The sequence below is a fragment of the Phascolarctos cinereus genome, unplaced genomic scaffold (genome assembly GCF_003287225.1).
Source record: "Phascolarctos cinereus isolate Bilbo 61053 unplaced genomic scaffold, phaCin_HiC Scaffold_1;HRSCAF=81, whole genome shotgun sequence".
Classification (NCBI taxonomy): domain Eukaryota; kingdom Metazoa; phylum Chordata; class Mammalia; order Diprotodontia; family Phascolarctidae; genus Phascolarctos; species Phascolarctos cinereus.
Genome location: NW_027555514.1, coordinates 15740954 through 15762327, shown reverse-complemented (window position 1 = coordinate 15762327; position 21374 = coordinate 15740954). Strand labels below are relative to the sequence as shown.

General features: G+C 45.7%; 2 protein-coding genes across 12 annotated transcripts in view; both read left to right on the top strand.

The window, feature by feature from the left end:
* The window catches only part of OSBPL3 (oxysterol binding protein like 3), a 146374-nt gene extending 143853 nt beyond the window's left edge, over positions 1-2521 (top strand). For all 9 annotated transcript variants that reach the window (XM_020993236.2, XM_020993237.2, XM_020993240.2 and 6 more), the window contains one exon: positions 283-2521. In XM_020993236.2, the coding sequence (XP_020848895.1) occupies positions 283-379 (97 nt within the window). In that variant the 3' untranslated portion in view covers positions 380-2521. The remainder of the gene's footprint in view (positions 1-282) is intronic.
* A 15625-nt stretch (positions 2522-18146) lies between these two features.
* GSDME (gasdermin E) overlaps positions 18147-21374 on the top strand; it is a 60745-nt gene continuing 57517 nt past the window's right edge. For all 3 annotated transcript variants that reach the window (XM_020993428.2, XM_020993426.2, XM_020993427.2), the window contains exon 1: positions 18147-18434. The gene's annotated coding sequence lies outside the window, so the exon portion shown is untranslated. The remainder of the gene's footprint in view (positions 18435-21374) is intronic.

Genomic DNA, 21374 nt, shown 5'->3' with positions numbered 1-21374 from the left:
GTTTTCTCAAAAGCCCAAGCTACTCACAGTCTCTCATGTTTGACAAGTCAGAGGCCCTGAGGATTTTCAAAAACAAAAACAAGAATCCAGGTTTCCAGGCTTTCAGGCTCTGCCATTCTAGTAGTCTGTAACTTTTCAGTCTTCGCCTGTATTAGAGTATTAAGAAAGTTCAACAGATCAAAGACCAACTGTATTCTTTGAGGCCTCAGGTAGCTATAGGTTAGGAGACTGTCCAGAGAATCCTTCAGAGGCTCATTCAACAACCTTCTTGATGTTGGACAGGAAATCCAGTGACGACTCGTGGGTGAGCAACGGTACTTACTTGGACCTTCGAAGAGACCATGGCCTTTCCAAACTGGACAATCCCACCCTGTGGTGAAATACGTCCATCTGCCACTCATTCTCTGCTGGTTGCTTTCTGAGACAATGCATACTTATCTATATATAAATATATGTACATGTATTTAAAAGATACCATCTAGAATGACACGTTTGTGCTTAACCTAGCCTTGTAAGTATATAAGTATCTATTTTCCTCAATGGACTTCTTTACAACTCCAATTGTTACCATGATTGTTTGTATGAATGTAGAACACCTTAATTTCTTTTTATATATAAACTGTTTAATAAAATGAAATCTTGAATGTTAGAGGCTTGGGGAGAGGGGAAGGGGAGAAGCTTTAACACTAATTTTCCAAAGGCTTCACAGACATTCAGATTAAATTGATGCCTTATTGAATTGTGTTGAAGGGGAAAAATAATATCTCCCAGATATGTTAGGGAATGGGAAGAGATCCCTGACTTTATGAGCTGCCCAAGTTTAATTTGGTAGCTCAGCAACCTTTTGGCCTCAGACTGCTGGAGAATTGCTCATCCTGGGTGATTCTGCAGGCGCTGGTCTGATTATTCTCTTCTTTTTATTTCCTCAGGTGGGAGGGTAGGGTGTGAGATGAAAATAAATCTTATTTTTATTTAATATGGGTTTAGAACCTTCTGGAAGAGGTTGTCCAGTTGCCTTACATGCACAATTGTACCCTGTTGTTCAAATATTAGGAAAGAAATCCCCATGCCCAACGTTTCGGATCAATGGCTCAAAGCAGCCACTGGGGAAGCTGCCCTGAGGGAGAACCGAACCTTTGGCTAGGACTGAAAGCAGCCCCTGCTTTCCTGTCCTCCCATGACCCTCCCACCACAACCTATTAAACAATGTCACAGTGTTCAACAGTACAGTTTGAAATTCGCAATGCATTTGTATCCGCAACCTTGCTGGTTTCTACAAACTCGAAACATACAACAGGGGAACTTTTTAAGGAAAAAAAAAACTTGGCAAATTTACCCAATTGTTTTAAATAACTGATGTGTTTTCTTAAATGCTATTTTAGTATTTTCTACCTCTTATAAGTACCATATTTTAGATCTTGTACAAAATGTTTGACCATCTGCCTTATTATGCCCCAAACGATGGGATTGCTGATCTTCCTTTGAACTCTCCATTCTGTTTTGATGACTCTCTAAGCGTCCTGCAGTATTGAGCTGCATCCTGTCTGTCGCTCTCTCCTGTCCAGTGTCTCTACTTCACGAACTTGGCAGCTGCCTAAGAGAAAGCACAGATTCAGACCACAGGGAGAGGCAGTTTGCCTTTTGTACTGGCTAGTGATTCCAAATTACAGTCATACGCTCGTAAGTGCAGTAAAGGAAATGCATGACCAAGCAATTGCCCAAATGATATTAGGATTGAGGCCTAATTAATGCATAAACTTTCTATGCTGATGCACAAGTCAGTGTTGGGGAAGCTCAATGTTGGGTAAGAATGTAAGGAAAGTTTTCTGCAAAAAAGAAAGAAAAAACAAAATAAAATGTTTGACAGGTGTCAAAGTGGGCAAGCATTTTATCTGCCACAGTAAAAAGTGAGAAAGAAGGCAGAAGCCTTGTGGGCTGGTAAGCTTAGGACAGTCGTAGGATTTGGGCATTGCATGGAGCGGGTGGGACTCTTTCCCAGGGCAAAAGACAACTGTCCACCGAGCTTTCCGACAATAAAATCCTCCTTCAAAATTGGAGTCTGTCATTCTCTTGTATGCGGACAAGCAGATCAATCTCCTTTCCATTTCAATAGCTGCCATCCGTTGGTCCTGGTCTGGTGTCGACCCTAGCCGGGTTCTGCTCACAGAAGCAGAGGGCATAATTCAGGCTGCTCACAAGGAAACTGGGTTTAGCTTTCCTGGTAGGAGTATTAGCTCAGTGTGATGAGGGCGGCGGGGCTAGCGCTGGCGTTGGAAGACATAGGTTCAAATCTCAGCTCTGCCATTGACTCTGTGCAGGCTGGGCTAGGTCTGGCCTTCAGTTCTCTCATTACTGAAGGTGAAGTGATCCTGGCTAACTCCTGTGGTTCCTTGTGAGCTCTAAAGCTGATTATAAGTCTTACCCTATTAGATTGTGAGCTCCTTGAGGGCAGGAACTGTCTTTTGCCTCTTTTTGTGTCCCCAGGTACATCATAGACACTTAATAAATGTTGATTGATTGATTACTCTGCATGTTATTGAAATTAAGACAAGCATTTATCAATTGCTTAGGCACCAGGGATACAAGGAAGGGCAAAAATGTCTTCTACCTTCAAGGAGCATACCATCATGGATGGGAAGAAGGAAACAACATGCTAACAACTGTGAACATAAAAGAGATATACAGAGTAAGTTGGAGAGAAGGCACTACCAGTAACCTGAAACAAGCCTGCTATAGGGGCTGGTTTTTGAAAAGCTTAGGGTTCTGGGAAAACGGGCGCACTTGTCCACCATTGGTTGAGCTCTGAATTGGTCCAGCCATTCTGGAAAACAATTTGGAACTCTGCCCAGAAATTCATTAATCCGTGCCTATTCATTGACCTAGTTATACCACTACTCAGCTTACAATGGGAAAACTTGACACAGCTCTCTTATTCTGTAGATGGAAATTCCTTTTGATGCTTGTATTTCATAAATCCAAAGGAAGCCAGACCAAATGCTATGTTATTTGAGGTCTAGGTGGGCATGGAGTGCCCAACTGGCCTGCAGAGAGAAAATCTGTACGTTATGAATGGTCCTTGGAAAGGCTGGGCCCAGCAGGTGCTAGAAAGGGTGTTCCTTGTATCGCTGTTAGCTGGCCAGTGCCTCCTGCTGGTTATCTTCATATTCAATGACCAAAAAACAACTTGGGAAATAATCCATTTTCAGTTTTCTCTGTCACACTGTTAGCTTGCTCGTTTTCACCCTGTTTGGTCTCCAAAGCAGCTTTAAAATCTAGATTATTCTAGAAAGCCCGCCAGGGACATGGGATTGGATGAGAAGATTGAATGTCTACTGTAACTCAGAATTACTAAACCATAGAGTTTCAAAGCTACAAAGGCCCTTTGAGATCATTTAATTCGACTGTTTTGTGTAGAGACTGAACAACCACTTGTTGGGTATGTCATCGTGGGGATTCTGCTTTAAGAATTGTTTGGACAAGATGGCTTCTGAGATCTCATCCATCTTGAAAATTCTGTGATTCTGCCTCATTTGACTGATGAAGAAAATGAGACCCAGAGAGATAAAGGAGCTTCCTAGGGAGCAACACTTGGGGAGGCTCAGTAGCCACATAATGGAATAGTCTCTGACTCCTGTACAATTTGAAATACATGTTCTATCCCTAACCTTACCCTTCCTCAATCAACAGTGCTGAGGCAAGGGTAGTCTTGGAAAGAGAGAACGTAGCTAATCGTTGCTGTATCAGCAGCTCTCCTTTCAGCAGGCTACAAGGATCATCACCCTCATTTTACGGATGAGGAAACGGAAGGCTTTAGAGAGGGGATGTCACTTTCCCCCAGAGCCATAAGATCAGAGATTTAGAGCTGGAATAGAAATTAGAGGTTCCATCCCTTTATTTTACAGATTCAGAGAGTGAGGTTAAGTCACTTGCCCAAAGTCACAGAGGCATGAATCTGGAATTCATACCCTGTCCAAATCCTGTGCTCTCTCCATGGTACTGTATCACCCCTTCACACAGCTAGTAGTCGTGCAAGGCGGGATTCACATTTAGATCTCCTGACTCCCACTCAGCCTTTTTTTCTGGTGCCAGGTTGCCTTTCGTGACGTCCAATTCTGATGTCTTTTTTCAATCAAAGACAAAATATAAAATGCCATTCTTCCTAGAGGGTTGGAGGAAACTCCCAACTTCTTAAAAGTTAGCTTTGTGGAAATTCTTCCTGCCTCCAGTCCCTAGCCCCACTGGGCTTTCCTTACACTTGTTGCTATTGACTCTAGGAAATGGGTATGAGAATGAGCCCATTTGGCTGCCCATGAATCTACCTGCAAAATTTCGTGGTTGATTACCAGCCAGCAGGGTTGGTCTGTGTAAACGCAATGGGAGGAATGGCCAGACCATAAGCCAACCAATTCCCCACAGCAGTGGACTGAATTCTGGGACCACCTACCAAGGTTGAGGATCCAATCTGGTACTAGGACACCAAAAGGATTCTCACAAATTTCACTCACTCCCTGCAGGGACTCTTTGGGAACTGCCTTGCCAGGATGCTATGTAGAGAGGAAAAATAGCAGGTCAAATCCAGGAACATGGTCAAGGTTATTCCACCATCACTCCCTCTTTCCTTGCCTGGGTTTCACTTCTTTAGTTCCACCCTTTGAAGAGCTCTGCTTTTACTCCTTCCACCAAATACCTGTCTTGTTCCACAGCCTCCGTTTTTCTTTATTGTCCAGGTGTGTGTCCAGAGGGTCTCGAAAAAACCCTAAGAGATAGACACTCCACCATAGGTGAGTTGGGCCCTTGAAGCTTCTCATGAGCTTGTTGTTACCTTGAGCCTTCTAGCTGTTGTGGAATAGCCTGGCACTTTCTAATTCTGAGTGGGAGCAATAAAAAGTCATTCTGATAACCTTGGGGATGACAGTTCCTGTGTATTAGCATAACTTATTTGAAATGTCTTTAATTTCGATCTTGACATCTGCATGGCTCTATTTTTTTCCCTACAGCTGTTGTCTCTCTTCACGGGTTTGATTTGCATCCTCAGTGTATTTATCTGCTATTCAGCACTGGCTTTTATTTCTCTGCCTTGGAAATATGTGTCATATCAGCCTCTGTGAGTGATGATGATGGCTGAAATGCCAACCATCAAATGATAATTTGGTTTGGGGGACTGCAGTGTTTACAGGCTGCTGAATTCATTTATTTTATTCACAGCAGTTTCATTTCCCTTAACCCCAGCTCCTTGGAGGGGCACCTTGTGGTGGTATTCCTTTTGTATTTTTTAAAAGCCAGATCATGCCATCTTAAGATCAGAATAACACCCCTATGAACACTCACAAATGTGAAAGGGGTTCTCTTTATGGAGCTAGTTTATCCTCGAATAAATGAGATGGGAAAAGGCTGTGCTAGGTCTGAATTTCTTGTTCACATGTGTTTGACGGGCACAGAGACGAGCACAGGTTGGCTTAATGCAAATTGGAGTAAAACTCTGTCTTTGTAACAGGTCTCATCATGCCAACTTTGTGGCACCTGGACTATGCAGTATTCAACAAGGCAAACCCATTGCACAGCTGGCATAGAGTCTTCACCTCCCATCTTTATGCTGGGTCTTTTCCTCAATCTTCTTTGTTTTCCAAGCCACAAATCTACCTCCCTTTAACACTCCAGAGATCGACCATCTCCTCTTCTTAGAGGTCTTCCCTGATTAACTCAACTTGGTTCTAGGGAGCCCAATGGGTCCAGAAAGGCTCTAACATTTCCTCTTTTACAGACATAATTGTGGTATCAATAGTCACTAAATATTTATTAAGCACCTACTGTGTGTCAGGCACTATGCTAAGCACTGGAAATACAAATGGGGAAAAGAAAGACAGTTTCTGTCCTTAAGGAGCTTACAATCTAATGGGAGAAGACAGCTTACTAAAGATGTGTGAGTGTGCAGTGCAAGGCTTGACTATAAACAGAGGCTGTTTGTTTGTTAATTTGGACTAAACACCCCAGACTCGGTAGAGGGATGGGAGGAGTTGGGCCTATGATTTCATCCTTGTGGGGAGCTCCTAGTATGGAAACTCCCTCCACCAGGCATGAAGGTTGATCATTAGTCATAGTTAAGGAGCATTTCCTGATCCCTTCTGACAACCAGGACCCTGGTCCTACACTCAGTGAAGCTCATATCTTGTACAGGTCATTTCCAGAAGGGTCCTTTAAGATCATCTTATCAAGACTGATGAATAAATAAGTGAATGAAGAATCAGAAAAAGCATCTATTAAGTAACTACTATGTACCTGCCCCCAGGGACTGTCATGCAAATAGGGAGAAACAGGACATGTAGCAGCCATTAATGGCCAGCCAGGACTATTTTTGTATTGAAAGTCACTGAAATGGAGAGAGGAGCCATGGGGCTTCCACTGACATAACTTTTCCCAAAGCAATGGTGCTGCTTGATTACTGTGGCCAGAGCGAGAGGTGGAAATGGAATAGAGGGGCGTTGGAAGAGGAAGTGGGTGTATGGGCCTGGCAGCAGAGCTGATAGCATGCTCTGGCCAATGAGTAAGAGTTGGTTAGACAAGTTTGCACTTGCGTCACTCACCAATTACAAGCTCGCTCCAGAACTCAACCCAAGCATGAGTGGGTTAACTCACCAAAGGATGACCTCTGGCCAAGATGGCCGAAGGCAGGTCTGCCACAATATCTGGGCTGGACAGACATTCAGATGACCTCAGGAGTCATCCACTCCAACTCCCTCATTTTACATACAGATCAAGATAATGGGGACAAGGGAGGTAAGTGACTAGCTGAAGGTCACACGCCTTTGAAAGTGGCCGAAATAGGGTTGCTCCCCGTCCTGGCTAATTGCTCCTCAGTCTTGTCCTGCCCTTTCTTGCCTCTAAGCACTTGCCCATTCCTGGAATGTCCTCCCACCTTTTCTTTTCGAGATTCTCTTCCTTTAAGGCCCAACTTGGGCACCATCCAAGGCTTCCATTAAGCTTTCTCTGATCCTCCCCTGGCCAGAACTACCTGAAAATTGGTCTGTCCCTCATCTTCTTTCTTTTTTTAAACCAGACCAGATCTCATCAGTGTAGCTCCTTTTACCAAGACAGATTAGCAGAGTTTTCAATGTACAGTCTTAGAGAGCTACCTGAGATGCTGAGGGGTTAAACACCCCCTCAGGGTCACACCCTAAGTGAATGTTACTTGAGCCCAGATCTTCACTTTAAGGCCAGCTTCCTACCCACCATGCCCAGCTGCCTCCCATTTCTTTGTCCAGACCCCTCCTTCACCCTCATCACACGCTCTCTGGTATCACATTTAGGTGTGTGGGTGTCTCATTCCCCCTTTAGACTGTAATCTCCTTGAGGGGCAGGGGCTCTCTCCAGTGCCTCGCAGCAGCACTGACAGGGGGCTGATCAAGTCTTGCTGGGCATCAATCCATGGAGGGGAGAGAGGTGTAGCTGAATGGAGAGCTGGCTGGGTCCGGGGGGTCTGGCAAGCTCACAAGTCTGTGACAAGCTGAGGGAGCCTGGACCACTTGGAGCCAGGGGACGGATGCACTTTCCTCCCCTGCAAGGCAGTATCTCCCAGGCAGCAGCCATCATGCCTCATTAAGATTCATCTCTTTGGCACCTGGCAGAGAGGAGCAGCCGCAGGATGCCCGTCCATTATAGGGGAGGGAGGAGAGGGGAAGAGGGAGGCAGGGTATTGTTCAGAAATTAATAATTTGGCCTTTTCCCCACTGTTCTTCCTGGGGCTCGTCTGCACTCAGAGTGATGATTCTTTCCCTGGGATTATTCTCGGCTCCCCAAAGAATGCAGTGTGGGGAAGCAGAAAGAGCCCTGCTCTGGATCCCGGAAGCCTGGGCTCTGGTCTCTGCTCAGCCATCTCCTAGCGGCGTGGCTGCCTCAAGTTTCCAGGCCTTCGTTGGCTCATCTGCAAAATACAGGGTTGGGCATCATTCTTTCGGGCTCCTCCAGCTCTGAGGCCCCATCTTCCTGTGGCAAATTCAGTGAGAAGGCCCAGAGTGTCAGTCCCAGCAGACAGAGGTTAAGTGACTTGACCAAGATCACACAGCTAGTAAGTGTCTGAGGCAGGATTTGAACTCAGATTTTCCTGACTCTGAGTCAACCAATCAATCAAGAAGTATTTATCAAGTAGCTACTACATATGGACACTATATTAGGTGCTAGCAATACAAAACCAAACCAAAATAACAAGGGAACAGCCCCTACGCTAAAGGATCTCACGTTCTATTGGAAGGGACTGTGTGTGTGTGTGTGTGTGTGGGCGTGTGTGTGTGTGTGTGTGGGCGTGTGTGTGTGTGTATGTGTGGGCGTGTGTGTGTGTGTATGTGTGGGCGTGTGTGTGTGTGTGGGCGTGTGTGTGTGTGTGGGCGTGTGTGTGTGCGTGTGTGTGTGTGTGTGTGGGCGTGTGTGTGTGTGGGCGTGTGTGTGTGTGTGTGTGGGCGTGTGTGTGTGTGTGGCGTGTGTGTGTGTGTATGTGTGTGTGGGCGTGTGTGTGTGTGTGTGGTGTGTGTGTGTGGGCGTGTGTGTGTGTGTGTGAAGGGAGGAGAAACTGGCAGTGAGGGAAACCAGGAAGGGCCTCAAATAGAAAATGGCCCTTGCACTGGGCTATCCACTGGACATTAACATTTAAGTAAGAATGCAATTAAAATGTCCTAACTCTTAATTATATTATAACTGGATTTAAGTTGGGCTGCAGGCATGTCAGTCTGATTGGCAGAATATTGGCAGAATAATAATTGCATTTTAGCTATCAGATTTCCATTTTTTCCTATGTGCTTTAGGTAGTTACTTTCATAACTTTTTAAAATTAAATTTTATTTGTTTTTTAACTAACAAGCATTTAGTTTTTTCTCTCTCCTGTCTCCCCAGACTCCTTCCCACATACATTGGAAAAGAAAAAAGAAAAACAGAACCATTGTAGCAAATATGCACAGCCAAGGAAAACATTGGCCATGACCAAACATGCATGTCTCATTCTGCATGAGTCTATTACTTCTCTGTTAGGAGGCAGGTCCCACATTTTAATGTCAGTCTTCTGGAATAATGGTAGGTCATTGAGTTGATCAGCATTCTTAAGTCTTTACTTTGTTGGTGCCTTTACTATGTTGTTATTGTGTTAATTATTCTCCTGGTTCTGCTCACTTCACTGTGCATCAGTTCATACAAGTCTCCCCAGGATTCTCTGAAACTATCCCTTTTGTCATTCTTTACAGCACAATATCATGGAATGTACACTCATTGACCACAATTTGTTCAGCCATTCCCCAACTGATGGGTACCCTTGCCCATCCCATTCCATCCATGCTGAATTTAAGATACCAATAGGGCAATACAGATGCTGATTAAGTGGAAAGAGTCAGAGAACCTAGATTCAAATCCCACCGTTGATGCTTACTATTGGTGTGATCTTAGGAAAATCACGTTACCTCTCTGGGCCTCAGTTTTCTCATCTATAAATTGAAATAATGGGACTAGATGGTTTCTGAGGTCCCTTCCAATTCTAGGGCTATGATCCTATGATCAGGGCAGCTAGGTGGCGCCACAGCACATAGAGTGCCACGTCGAAAGTCATGAAGACTCACCTTCCTGAATTCAAATGTGGTGCCAGATACTTACTAGCTGTGTGATCCTGGGCAAGTCACTTCACTCTGTTTACCTCAGTTTCCTTATCTGTAAAATGAGCTGGAGAAGGAAATGGCAAAGTATTCCAGTATCTTTGCCAAGAAAATCCCAAATGGGATCATGAAGAGTCAGACACAAATGAAACAACTGAACAATTACAACAAAAAAGTTCCTAGAAATAAATGATAAATAGATAGACAGACCCACATAGATATATAGCGAGCTATAGGAGTGACCTGAATAGAGATAATAGTTGAACCCAAGGTTGCTGATGAGATCACCAAGAGGGAGAATGTTAAGATAGAAAAAGGGCCCAGTACGGAGCCATGGGCTGTAGTCATGCATTGAGGGTGGGATGTGGACGATCCTATGAAGGGGGAGGGAAAGGATTGGTCTGAGAGGTAGGAAGGCAACCAAGAGGGAACACGTGGGAAGACCCAACAGGAGATACCTGGGATGGGGATGTGAAATAGGGGGGCCACGAAGGATGTAAAAAATTATGGGGTTCACCAGAGCCTTGCATGCCTCCATGGCAGAAGGTAGAAAAGACCAACAGAGAGACTCCCTGAGCCTTGCCGTGTCTGTCTCTCTTGTGGGCCCACTGTGTCTTATCTCCTCTACACCAACCAGCCAAAGATCATAGGTCTTCTAGGGATGAGGGCAAATGCCTACTCAAGTGTACTGATTGGCTTCCCATGTTCAATGTCATCAGCTTTTATTATTGTTTAGTCATTTTCAGTCATGTCTGACCCTTCATGATCCTATTTGGGGTTTTCTTGGCAGAGACACTGGAGTGGTTGGCCATTTCCTTCTCTAGCTCATTTTACAGATGAGGAAACTGAGGCAAACAGAGTAAAGTGACTTGCCCAGGGTCACACAGCTAAAAAGTATCTGGGGTCACATTTGTACTCAGGTCTTTCTGACACCTGGCCCAGTGCTGTATCTACTGCACCACCTCACTGCCCCATATTATCAGTCGGAAGGCATTATTGGCTTAGGGGAGTCCCCAGAAATACAATCATGGGACATGGAAATTTCAAGAAGAAGGCAGGAAGGTCTTATGTCCATAGCAGTGACAACATGCTTCATATGATCCTCATGGGTCTCAGAAAATGCCCCAGAACCAGAGAGACTTTCTGGAGTAGTTTGTAAGTGGAAAATGCTTATTCCTCTTCCATGCCCATTTCTTTGAAGATCAGAAATGACATGATGACAGCAGCCAGATGGTCCTTAATAAAGCATTAATAAAGAAAAGCAGATGACCTCTAATAAGGCATCATACAAATAAGCCTTTGGGCCAGGCCATAGTGGTTTTCCAGGACTTCCCATTGGTGTAGAACAATTATACAACTCACAATGGGGAAAAACTGTTCTCTTAAAAAATGTATTTTCTGTTGTCATTTGGGCTTCCTATAGTTATTTGTTTTTTGGAGGGGGGGGCAAGAGATATCAACCCTTAGCTCTCACAGCACATCCAGTCATTTGGTATTGTCCTGTTCTGTAGTATTGTATTTTAAGACTTTTCAGAATGAAGAGGGAAAGAAGTTATGATTACAACAGGTTGGGGAATTTCCAGAGTAGAAATCCTCTACCCCAATGACATCCCAAAGCCTCTCTATGACCTAGTCACTCAGCTAGCAAGTGTCAGAAGTGAGATTTGAACCCAGGTCCCCTGACTCCAAAGCCAGTACCCTTTCTACTATACCACAACACAGATCATCAAGGATACATGTGACCAAAAACAGGTAGATTGGTCTTATAACAAGAACACAAAACATGAGCAGCCCAAAGGTAACAGAATGTCCAGAGGAAGGCATATAGTACATTGGGCTGTTCCTCTATGGAGGAACTTTGGAAGGGCATGGGGGGAAATTGCATAGGATGGGAATGAGTGGTAAAGTTGTTGAGATCTTCACAAGTGGAGAAAGTTGTTGCCCAACACACTAAGAATCTCAACAAAAAAAGAATCTTTTGGATTCTTTGGGACCCAAATTTGGAATTTGCTTAGAAAAGCACACTCACCCCCAAGAGCCAAAACCAGGAGTCTGTGTCTCTGACAAGTGCATCAAAATAGACCCAGGGCAAAGTGGATAAAGAGCCCCTACCACTTGATGGGTCCTTGAGAAGGGGTTGGTTCAAGCCAGGCAGGATAGAAGCTCATCTCGACCTACTCTCAGACATGTTTCTATTTTACTTAGTTATTTTTGCTGGTTAGGTGCCGAGCTCCATGGATTACACTTTCTGTCAGCCTCTCTAAATTTGGTCACTGGGGATCAAAGCCCTCGTTGCCTCACCCTCATTGCTGCTCTGTTTTCAACCCACAGTGGTCGGATGCAGAAGCTTTCATAATAATTTCCACATCCCAGGAAATCCAAAGGGACCATTAGTCACACTTTGAAACTGCTCCCTCTTATGGTTACTTGGAATAATGAGATATTATGGTTTCTTTTTCCCATCAATAAGGATTATGATTCAGACTATGAGACACTTAGTTATTCTCCTAATTGGTTTTTTCTCCCTCTTGCAATTAGCCTATTTAAGGACCTTTCCTAATAATCTCTGTGCACACAGCCCCACTCTCCCATTATAATTCAGCTGAGAACTTTTACCAGACATGAATTCCAGCATTGAAAGCAACAACATCATGACCTCTGTCAGAGTTTCCCCATCTGGTTTTCTTAGGTTAAACTGGTGGGATCTTTTCAGAACATCAGCTCTTGTGTAAAAGGACTTGTTTTATCTTCATTTGAAGTCATACATGATACATTCTAGGTATGAGGTAGTCATGTTGATGGCTGTCCACATCTGTGATTTCAAGTCCACAAGCATTTACTAAGCACATACTATGTCCCAAGCAGTGTGCTAAGCACTTTGGATATAGAGAAAGACAAAAACAGTTCCTTCCCTAAAAGAATTCCCATAGTAATTGGAGATTCAACATGTAAGTAACTAGGCAGATGCAAGATACCTACAGAGTAAATGGGAGGTAAATTTCATTGGGGTGAGGAACTTCCAGTGTGGAGATTCTTTTCACTGATGTAGACCTGCAAAGAATCTGCAACTTCAGGTCCTCAGGCTTTACCTGGGGGCACATTGCAATGCTGCTCCTACTAGATTGAAGGTTTTGTTTCTCTTTCCCTGACAGTAAACTGAGAGATAAATAAGATGCTAGGAGGGGCAGGCAGACAGCTGGTGCCAATTCACTATTCTGTCAGTAACACTGTTTGACAAGGCTTTGGGGGATTGGGAGAGGTTGATTAAATGGCCTTTGACATAGAGATGCCACTGGTGGACACAGACTGCCACGGAAGTCAAAGACAAAGAACAGTCCCATAGAGACTGAAATGTCTCCAGCAGCAGTTTTCTAGTGGGTGTTGGGAGGAGAACTGTAGGTCCCAGAGAGTTCTGAACTCAGCACCCTAGGCACACCGGCACTGGCGGCAGCAGCCAAGATGCCCCTTGTCTGTCACTGGCTGCAGCTGCTCTTTGTGCTCTCTTATTCCTTCTGACACCATTGCTGTGCCCTCTCTTTACCCAAGCTCATCTGGGGCCAGCATGGCATCTCCTCCTCTCAGGGTGAGGGGAGAGGGCAAGAAGGGCCCAGGCTGGTGGCAATGTACAGTCACCTCCCTGTCCTGGGCCAGCTTGGACGCCAGCGCTCATGGACTACCCCCCCACACACACGTTCCAGGATTCCAGTGCGATCTCTCCCTCATTCTGTCCTAGGTTATTGAGTCCTCATCCTGCCCATCCTTTCCTGACGAGGCCTCCCTCTTGGGAAGCAGGGTCTGCCTGCCCCCATTGCAGTCTGGACCCACCTCCCCTTCCTGAAGCACTGGGCAGTGGGCATCTTAGTTCCACCGCAGGGAGCTCACATCCCACCTGTCCCCCTGGTGTGGAAGTCCTAAAGGGGTCCCCATTTCTGAAGAAGCAAAATCTAGCTGCCCTTTTTGCTGCCGGGGTCCCCCAGGCACTGGGCAAGCAGGGGGTGTGGACAGTAGGCAGAGGCTGAGTCAGGGGACATTTGAGCTCAAGATATGTGGAAGCTTCAGTGGCTGTGTGGTGGGGGTGGTGGGGTGGATCAGGTATGCGGGGAATACAAGGAATGACTGCCTGCCTCCGGCTTCCTGGAGGGGCTATAGCATATGGGGCTGCCCTTCCACTGGGCGTAGGCAAGGGGGAAGGAGAGCTTGAGAAGCAGGCCCCAGCTGCAAAAACATTGATCAGCTGGGCTGCTGTCCTCGGTGCTGATGTCTTTGCCTAGCCCCAAGGGATAATCTTTCACACTCCGGGGGTGTGAGTACCCTACTCTGGAGACCGTTGAACCTGACTACAATGAAGACTGACCACACTTCATTTGTGGCATATAGGGTGTCCCCCAAAATCTTTGTTCGGCTTTAAGCTATTGAAATTTACACTAATATTTAGGTCACCCTGAATTTATTTGGGTAAATGGCTTATTTGACTATAAGCTCATTGAGGACAGGGACTATGTACCTTGTTGTTTGCATATCCACAGACCCAATTATGGTGTCTTGTCCTTAGTAGGTGCTTTACAGATGTTTGCTGAGGTTGGGCACTTCAACTTGGGAACAGTGTAAGGAGAGAAGAAAAGAGCAGAAATGGAAAAGAAAGAGGAAGCAAGCAAGCATTTATATATATGTGCCAGGTTCTGTGCCAAGTACTTTTTACAAATATCTCATTTTGCTCTTCCAATGTCTCTACAAGATAGGTCCTGTTATTATCTGCCTTTTACAGTCGAAGAAAATGAGGCACAGGTTAAATGACATACAGATAGTTTAAGTGTCTGAGGCTGAATTCCAATTCAGGTCATGCTATCTCCAGGCAGGGAGCCCTATCCACTGAGCTTCCAGCTACCTCGAAAAGGCCTATGGAAACAGTGAGGCACAAGACAATTTGGACAGGGATATGTGAAAACGTAGGTAGTACAAATTTTTCAGGAAGAAGTGGACTTGTGATTTCGATGGGGAAGGGGATGCCCACTTAGGACACTCCTTCTGCCTAGGCAGAGGGGCACTGGTTCTGAGTTGCCTAGAGCACTGAGAAGCTGAGTAGCTCACAATCAGGGAGTCATGTAGTATGCATTTATTAAACTTCCATTCTGTGTCAGGCACCTGCAGTGGAGATACAAAAAAAAGCAAAAGATGCCAATGGGTGTCAAGGGGATCCATTTAAACCTCTGGCTTCCTGAGGAGGCCGCCTCTCTATTCACCATGCAACACTATGTCATACATATAACAACTGTATGGTTATGGTGATATCCAGTGCTGGCACACAGTAGGCATTTAATAAATGCTTGTTGCTGGACTACTGAGGGACTAGATATGTATGTATATGTTTGTATACATATGTGCATATATATGTAAACATATGCACACACACACACACACACACACACACTCTGAAAATTGTTCAGCAAAAGAGGGTAAAAGGGAGACTTGGACTGGACCTCCATGTCACCTCCCACTCTTGGTCTCTATGTGTAGTTCCAAGAAAGGATGGGTTTGGGCCTTGACTTTAGCCAGCTGGGCTCAGGACTGTCCACTGCATTAGACCTCAGAGTTATTGCCTCAAATATTGCCTCAGTCCCCCTTATTGCAATCCTTGATATCTTTCCTCTCTGTATCACTGTGTATTAGAATTCTTCATTATTTATCATTTCTTATTGAGTTAATGTTTATAATAAATTTTGAAAAGAAAACCTACATACTAACCCATGCTAATTCCCAGGTTCCAAGCAAAATTATATCAAGATTCTTCTGGCCAGGTGTTCCCAAAGTAACCTTTTGGGTGCTCACTGTAACTATGGAGCGGAGAAGACTCATGGAGAAGAAATCAATTCTACTCCAGAAACACTCAGTAATTTTTCTGCTGCATGGTCTTTGTGTTTGCATGCCAAGTGACCAGAACAATGCAATGCCTGGCATGTAGCAAATGCTCATTGGCTGATTGATTCTATGTCAGGCACAGGATGCAAAGACAAAAAGGAAATGGTATCTAAAGTTTCAGGAGGAAATATACAAATACTGTACTCAGCATTCTGAGCTCTGATCTTCCTGAAATAATTTTATTTAATATGTCATTAAACCTACATTCAAGCTATTTCTAGCTTGGAGAGATGTCCAAACTGGCACACTTCCCCACACTACATCTCTCTCTGCCTGGAGAAGATTTCAGGTAATGTTTGTAGGAATCCCAAGAAAGAAAATCACAATATATACAATACAGTTCTGGGTTAACCTTCCAGAAATTGACCAACCTAGTCAATATCCCGTCCTCATAACTACTCCCCCCTCCTCCTTACATTAGGAATTAAACAAAGGGACCTTACTTTCATAAGTATCTTAATCTTTTCTCCTCAGAGAAGGTTAGGTCCTAGATAACAGGTTGGGTCAATAATCCAATCGTCGTAGCTGTGAGGCCTACTAGAGTTAACTTTAGTTAAAACGTTTGGCATTACTCAGCCATTTCCCTAAGAAAAGCCTTTGTAAGCAGTTTTCCTAAAGATTTAGGAATGGACTTTTTAGAGAAAATACTGTTTCTTAATATTTGTGTTTCACCAAAAGGTTTTAAATATATAGTATATATAATTTGCTGTATATATGTATCTATAGCTATCCATCCATCCATCATCCATCCATCTATTATCTATCCATCTATCCATCTATCCATCTATCTATCTATCTATCTATCTATCTATCTATCTATCTATCTATCTATCTATCTATCTATATCATCTATCTATCTTGGCTACTGTCAAAGAGCTTACAAAGGTAAGTATAGGCAAAGTAATCCAAAGTAATTTCCAGAAGGAGAGACCAATACTAACTGGGGAGATCGGGACAGGACACCTGTAGGAAGTGGCCTCTGAGCTTACTTTGAAGAATACCAGGGATCTAGGGTAGCTAGGTGGTGCAGTGGATAGAGCACCGCCCCTGAAGTCAGGGGCTCAACAGACACTTACTAGATGTGGGACCTTAGGCAAGTCACTTCACCCTGTTTACCTCAGTTTCCTCATCTGTAAAATGAGCTGGAGAAGGAAATGGACAACCCCTCCAGTATCTTTCCCAAGAAAACCCCAAATGGGGTCATAAAGAGTCAAACTGAACAGCAACAGTAGAGATTCTATGAAGGGAATGTGAGGAAGGAAGGGTGTTCCAGACACGGAGGACCACCGGTGCAGTCATGGAGGCAGGAGATGGAATGTTGTGAACTAGAGTCCTCAGGCTAATTTCTGTCAGCCAATAAACATTTATTAAATGCCTACTATGTTCCAAGCACAGAGACACTGTGCTAAGTGGAGGATTAATTTGCCTGGAATGGAATGTGGACGATGGTTAATGAAATGCAATAAACCTGCAAAGCTGGAGCGGATGGAGCCTCATTGCAGAAGACCTCAAAAACCAGGCCCTATTTCTGCATTCTCTATTTCTTCTAAGATATCACTGGGTTTGGAACGTCACTACTGATTCTTCTCTCTCCTCTCAATGTGTTGGGGGCTCCATCCTGTGGATCCATCCTTTCCAGTCCATATCCAACACTGCCCATGCCAGACCTGGAGTTATCAAGACATTCCTCCTCTGACTCATACCAGTTGTGTGATCCTGAGTAAACTGTTCCTCTTCTGGGCCTCAGTTTCCTCATCTGTAAAATGAACATTATAAGAGCACCCACCTTGCAAAGAGCTGTAGTAACAGCAGGTTAGGATCAAATAAGATATGCAAAGTGCTTCATGATCTTTAAGGTTCTATGTAAATGTCGGTTGTCATTATTCCCCTTGCTTCCTCCCTAGTTAACACATTTATTTGTTACTATACACCTGGATTCTAACAATATCCTGCAGCCTGTCTCCTCTCCAATCTGTTCTGCACATCTGGCCAATAATCTTCCTAAACTATTGTTTTGATCGCATTACTCCCTGCTCAAAGCCCCCGGCCTTCTAATTTCATTCATTATTTTCTTTGATAATGACAACCCAGTAGGGAAAAATAATAAGGGCTGCATTTATCCCCATCGAACAGATGGGGAAAGTGAGGCTAAGAGGTCTGGGTTACAAAGTGGGTAAACGTCAGAGCCAAGATTGGAACCCCGCCATCTCCCGACTCCTGATTCAGGCCAGGGCACAGAGCAATTCTTCAGCTGAGAAGTCACCAAGTAAGCTAAACGGAGAACTTCAGCCGCTTCCAGGGGGCTAGGCATCCCCTGTACTTCAGTTTCTCCCTCGGCAAGTAAGAGAGCATGGACCTCCCTCACGTGTACCCCGCCCCTCAAGCCCAGGACCCATAACCCACCCTCTTTCCCAGATTCCTGCCCGCCAATCCCGATCTCTCTCTCCTTCCTCTTTCCCCTCCAGAGACCCTTCTTGGGCCTCTCGGTGCCCCTGGAGCCCCGCCCCCCAACACAGCTGTCTCTCTCAGGCCCACTCCAGATGCTGGGCCGGGCCAAAGTTTCCCAGCCCGCCCCACGCCGCCTTGACCCGCCCACCACGCCCAGTTCGGCCCTGATAAAAAGCTGTGGTTCGCAGGCCCCGTTTTATTTCCAGTGCTTCCCCCACGAGGAGCAAGGATCCCAGGGGCCTGAGCCTTGGGAGACAAGTGGGGCTGAGGGGGGTGTCTCAGAGAGAGCACCTCCTCTTCCTCCTCCTCCTCCTGGACGCTGCCGCTTTGTTTCTGTCTCTCCTCCTGGGCAGGACCCGAGATCACCTGGACCAAGAAGTGGCTCCGACGCTCACTGCCCGACTTCTCAGGGACACTGGATCCGCAGCTGCCCAGCCGGCCCCGGTAACCCCCTCTCCTTGTTCCTCGAAGCCCCTGCCCCGGCTTCTCCTCCTCTTAGGGTAGCGGTTGTTGCAAGCACGAGATCTTAGCTTCCCCCAGCCCTTCCTCCACCCTCACCTCTGCCTGGCCTGAATCTGGTTGGAGGCCCCAGAAAGGAAGGGGGAAGTGGGGGAGTCCTGCCGCTGGACTCAGGAGGGCTGTCAGACAAACAAGTCGTTGGGACTGCTGGAATGCTGAACCCAGGCGTGGAACTGTAGCTGGGGGGAAACTGAGCCACTTGCAGGACAAAGGCATATTGCAGTGGACGGGAGTCCTTAGGGCTGTGACTTGTGCTAAGCCCCTCAGGGATGTTGACAAGAGATGATCAAATTAAAAATATTTGTAAAGCTCTTAGCCCAGTGCCTGGCACATAGTAGGTGCCTACTAAATACTTTATTTCCTTCCCCCCAAAAAACCCAACTCATCTGGGATGGCGATTTAGTTTGGGGACCTCCTCAAACCTTCCCCTTCTCTCTCTCTTCTCTACTACAGCTAAGCCAGACTTGGGGTCTTGAGGGTTTGGGTGCCAGCTCCCCCCCTTTACAGCTGGTTCACCTCAGCAGGCCACTTTCTCTGGGCCTCAACTTCTGCAATGATAAAATGAGGCTGTTTGACCAGATGAGTATTAAGCTCCAAAGTGGCAAACATTGGATCTGGAGTCAACAGATGGATTGGCTTGGGATGGGAGCTGTTCCCCATTACTTCCCCTTTTTAGCTGTCAGTTTCCTTGTCTGTAAATTGAGGGATTTGGTCAATAAACATGTATTAAGCACCTACTATATGCCAGGCACAGTGCTAAGCTCTGAGGATACAAAGAAAGGCAACAGACAGCCCCTGCCCTCAAGGAGCTCCCAGTGTGCCAGGGAGGACTTCAAAACAACTATGTACAAACATGCTACACAGGCAGGATAAATGGGAGCTGCTCAGCAGAGGGAGGCAGGGGGATTAAAGGGGTAGAGATGACCTGTATGTGTGTTAAAGGCAGCGCTGAGCCCAGACCTTTCTGATTCTTTAGGTCAGAACCCCAGACTTCTGAGTTATTATAAAAGAAGGGAACCTGAGGCAGCAGAGCCTTGGAACAGTGAAAAGTAGTTGGTATGGTTAGAAAGAGGTCCAGTTATGGCGTCTGGATCCCAAGTGAAATCCCTGCTGTGCCACATCTGTGGCATTGGAGCAGCCACTTCTCAGCTCTGTGGTCTAGAAATGAAGCTGTTGCTCTAGGTTGCTGATCTAGGTTGCTGGGAGTGATCCACAGGAAGCTGGAAGTTGGAGGCATTCTAGACCCACACTGTCCTTTTAGGAATGTAACCGCAGTCCCTGTGCCTGTCATTGTAGGACTCTTTCCTTACTGGTGGAGATGACCCCCCCCACCCCAGATAAGGAAACTGAGGCCAAGGGGGTGACAGATCTATTTGAGGTCACAAAGGTAGAAATAGCAGGAAGGGACTTTGAAATGGAGTCTCTTGACTTCCAATCCAGGGTTCTTTCTGCTCTACCCTGCCTGCCTTGTCCAAATCTAGGATCGTTCTGTTTTTCTTCTTTCCACTTCTAAATCTGTGATCTTGTGACATTTAGACCGCATATTTGATCTCTCTGGGCCTCATTCCCCACATCAGATGAGGGGGTTGGCCTAGCTCTCCTCCAGGGACCCTCCTTCAGCCGCAAGTCCTGTGATCTGCTTGCAATTGGAGCTCCCGCCTCACTGACTCCAGGCCAGGACTGGGCTTTCATTTAGAAGTTTCCAGGGTTCTTCTGTCTCTAACCCTAGGGCTCTCGCAGAGTCCTCGCTGACCTCTGGTTTTTGGAAACTATTTTGTTTTACTTTACACTGGCTTGAGCAGTCAAGGGCTGTGTTTTCCACCCTTTCTTCCCAGTAAAAATGGACTTGGGTGGGGCAGCTAGGTAGTACAGTGGATAGAGCACCGGCCCTGAAGTCAGGAGGACCTGAGTTCAAATGCGGCCTCAAACCAAACACTTGATGCTTAACTAGCTGTGTGACCCTGTGTGACCCAACTGCCTAAAAAAAATGGACTTGGGTTAACCATCTCTTTTCCAGGTCTGACAGTAGAAATGTTGGAGCTTTGCTGGTGGATGGGCGGATGGCTTTGGTGTGAAGCTATCCTTCTGACGTTGGCTTTGACTTGCCTTCTGGAGAACTGGAGAAAACGTGCTGTGGGATCCTAGGGCTAGAGCTGGAAGGGACCTTAAGGGCTATCCAGTCCCCACCCCACTCCCCCATTTTACAGAGGAAGAAACTGAGGGAATTGGAAGTCTTGTCCTCTAGCCTCAAATTCAGCACATCCTTCAGGTGCTGTCCCATGCTTCTTGTTTGTTTTTGTTTGTTTGTTTTTTGGCAAGGCGAGGGGTTAAGTGACTTGCCTAGGGTCACACAGCTAGTAAGTGTTATATGTCTGAGGTCAGATTTGAGCTCAGGTCCTCCTGACTCCAGGGCTGGTGCTCTATCCACTGCGCCACTTACCTGCCCCTGTCCCATGCTTCTTTCCCCAGACAGTACACTAGCCGTCATAATATCCAAATGTACATAAAGTTTTACAGTTTGCAAAGTGTTTTCCCCAAAACACTCATAGCATGTGTCTCTACTGAGAGTTAGAGTGGTAATGGCTGTGGAGGTGAGAGACTCAGTGGGAATCTGCAAAGTGGGAGCGATGAGAATTTCTTGACAATCTCCCCAGGTTAATGTAAGGAAGGCCTCATAATAGATTATTATAGAGTCGTAGATTTAGAACTAGAGAGACTCAAGTCCACCAAGTCCAAGCCCCTGTTTTATAGCAGAGGAATAGTGGCTCGGAGGTCACACAGCCAGTCCATGTCAGAGGTCACATCTGAACTCAGAGCAAGTCTTTCTTGTCTCCCTCTCATACTCAGAAAGTGATTTGTAAATGT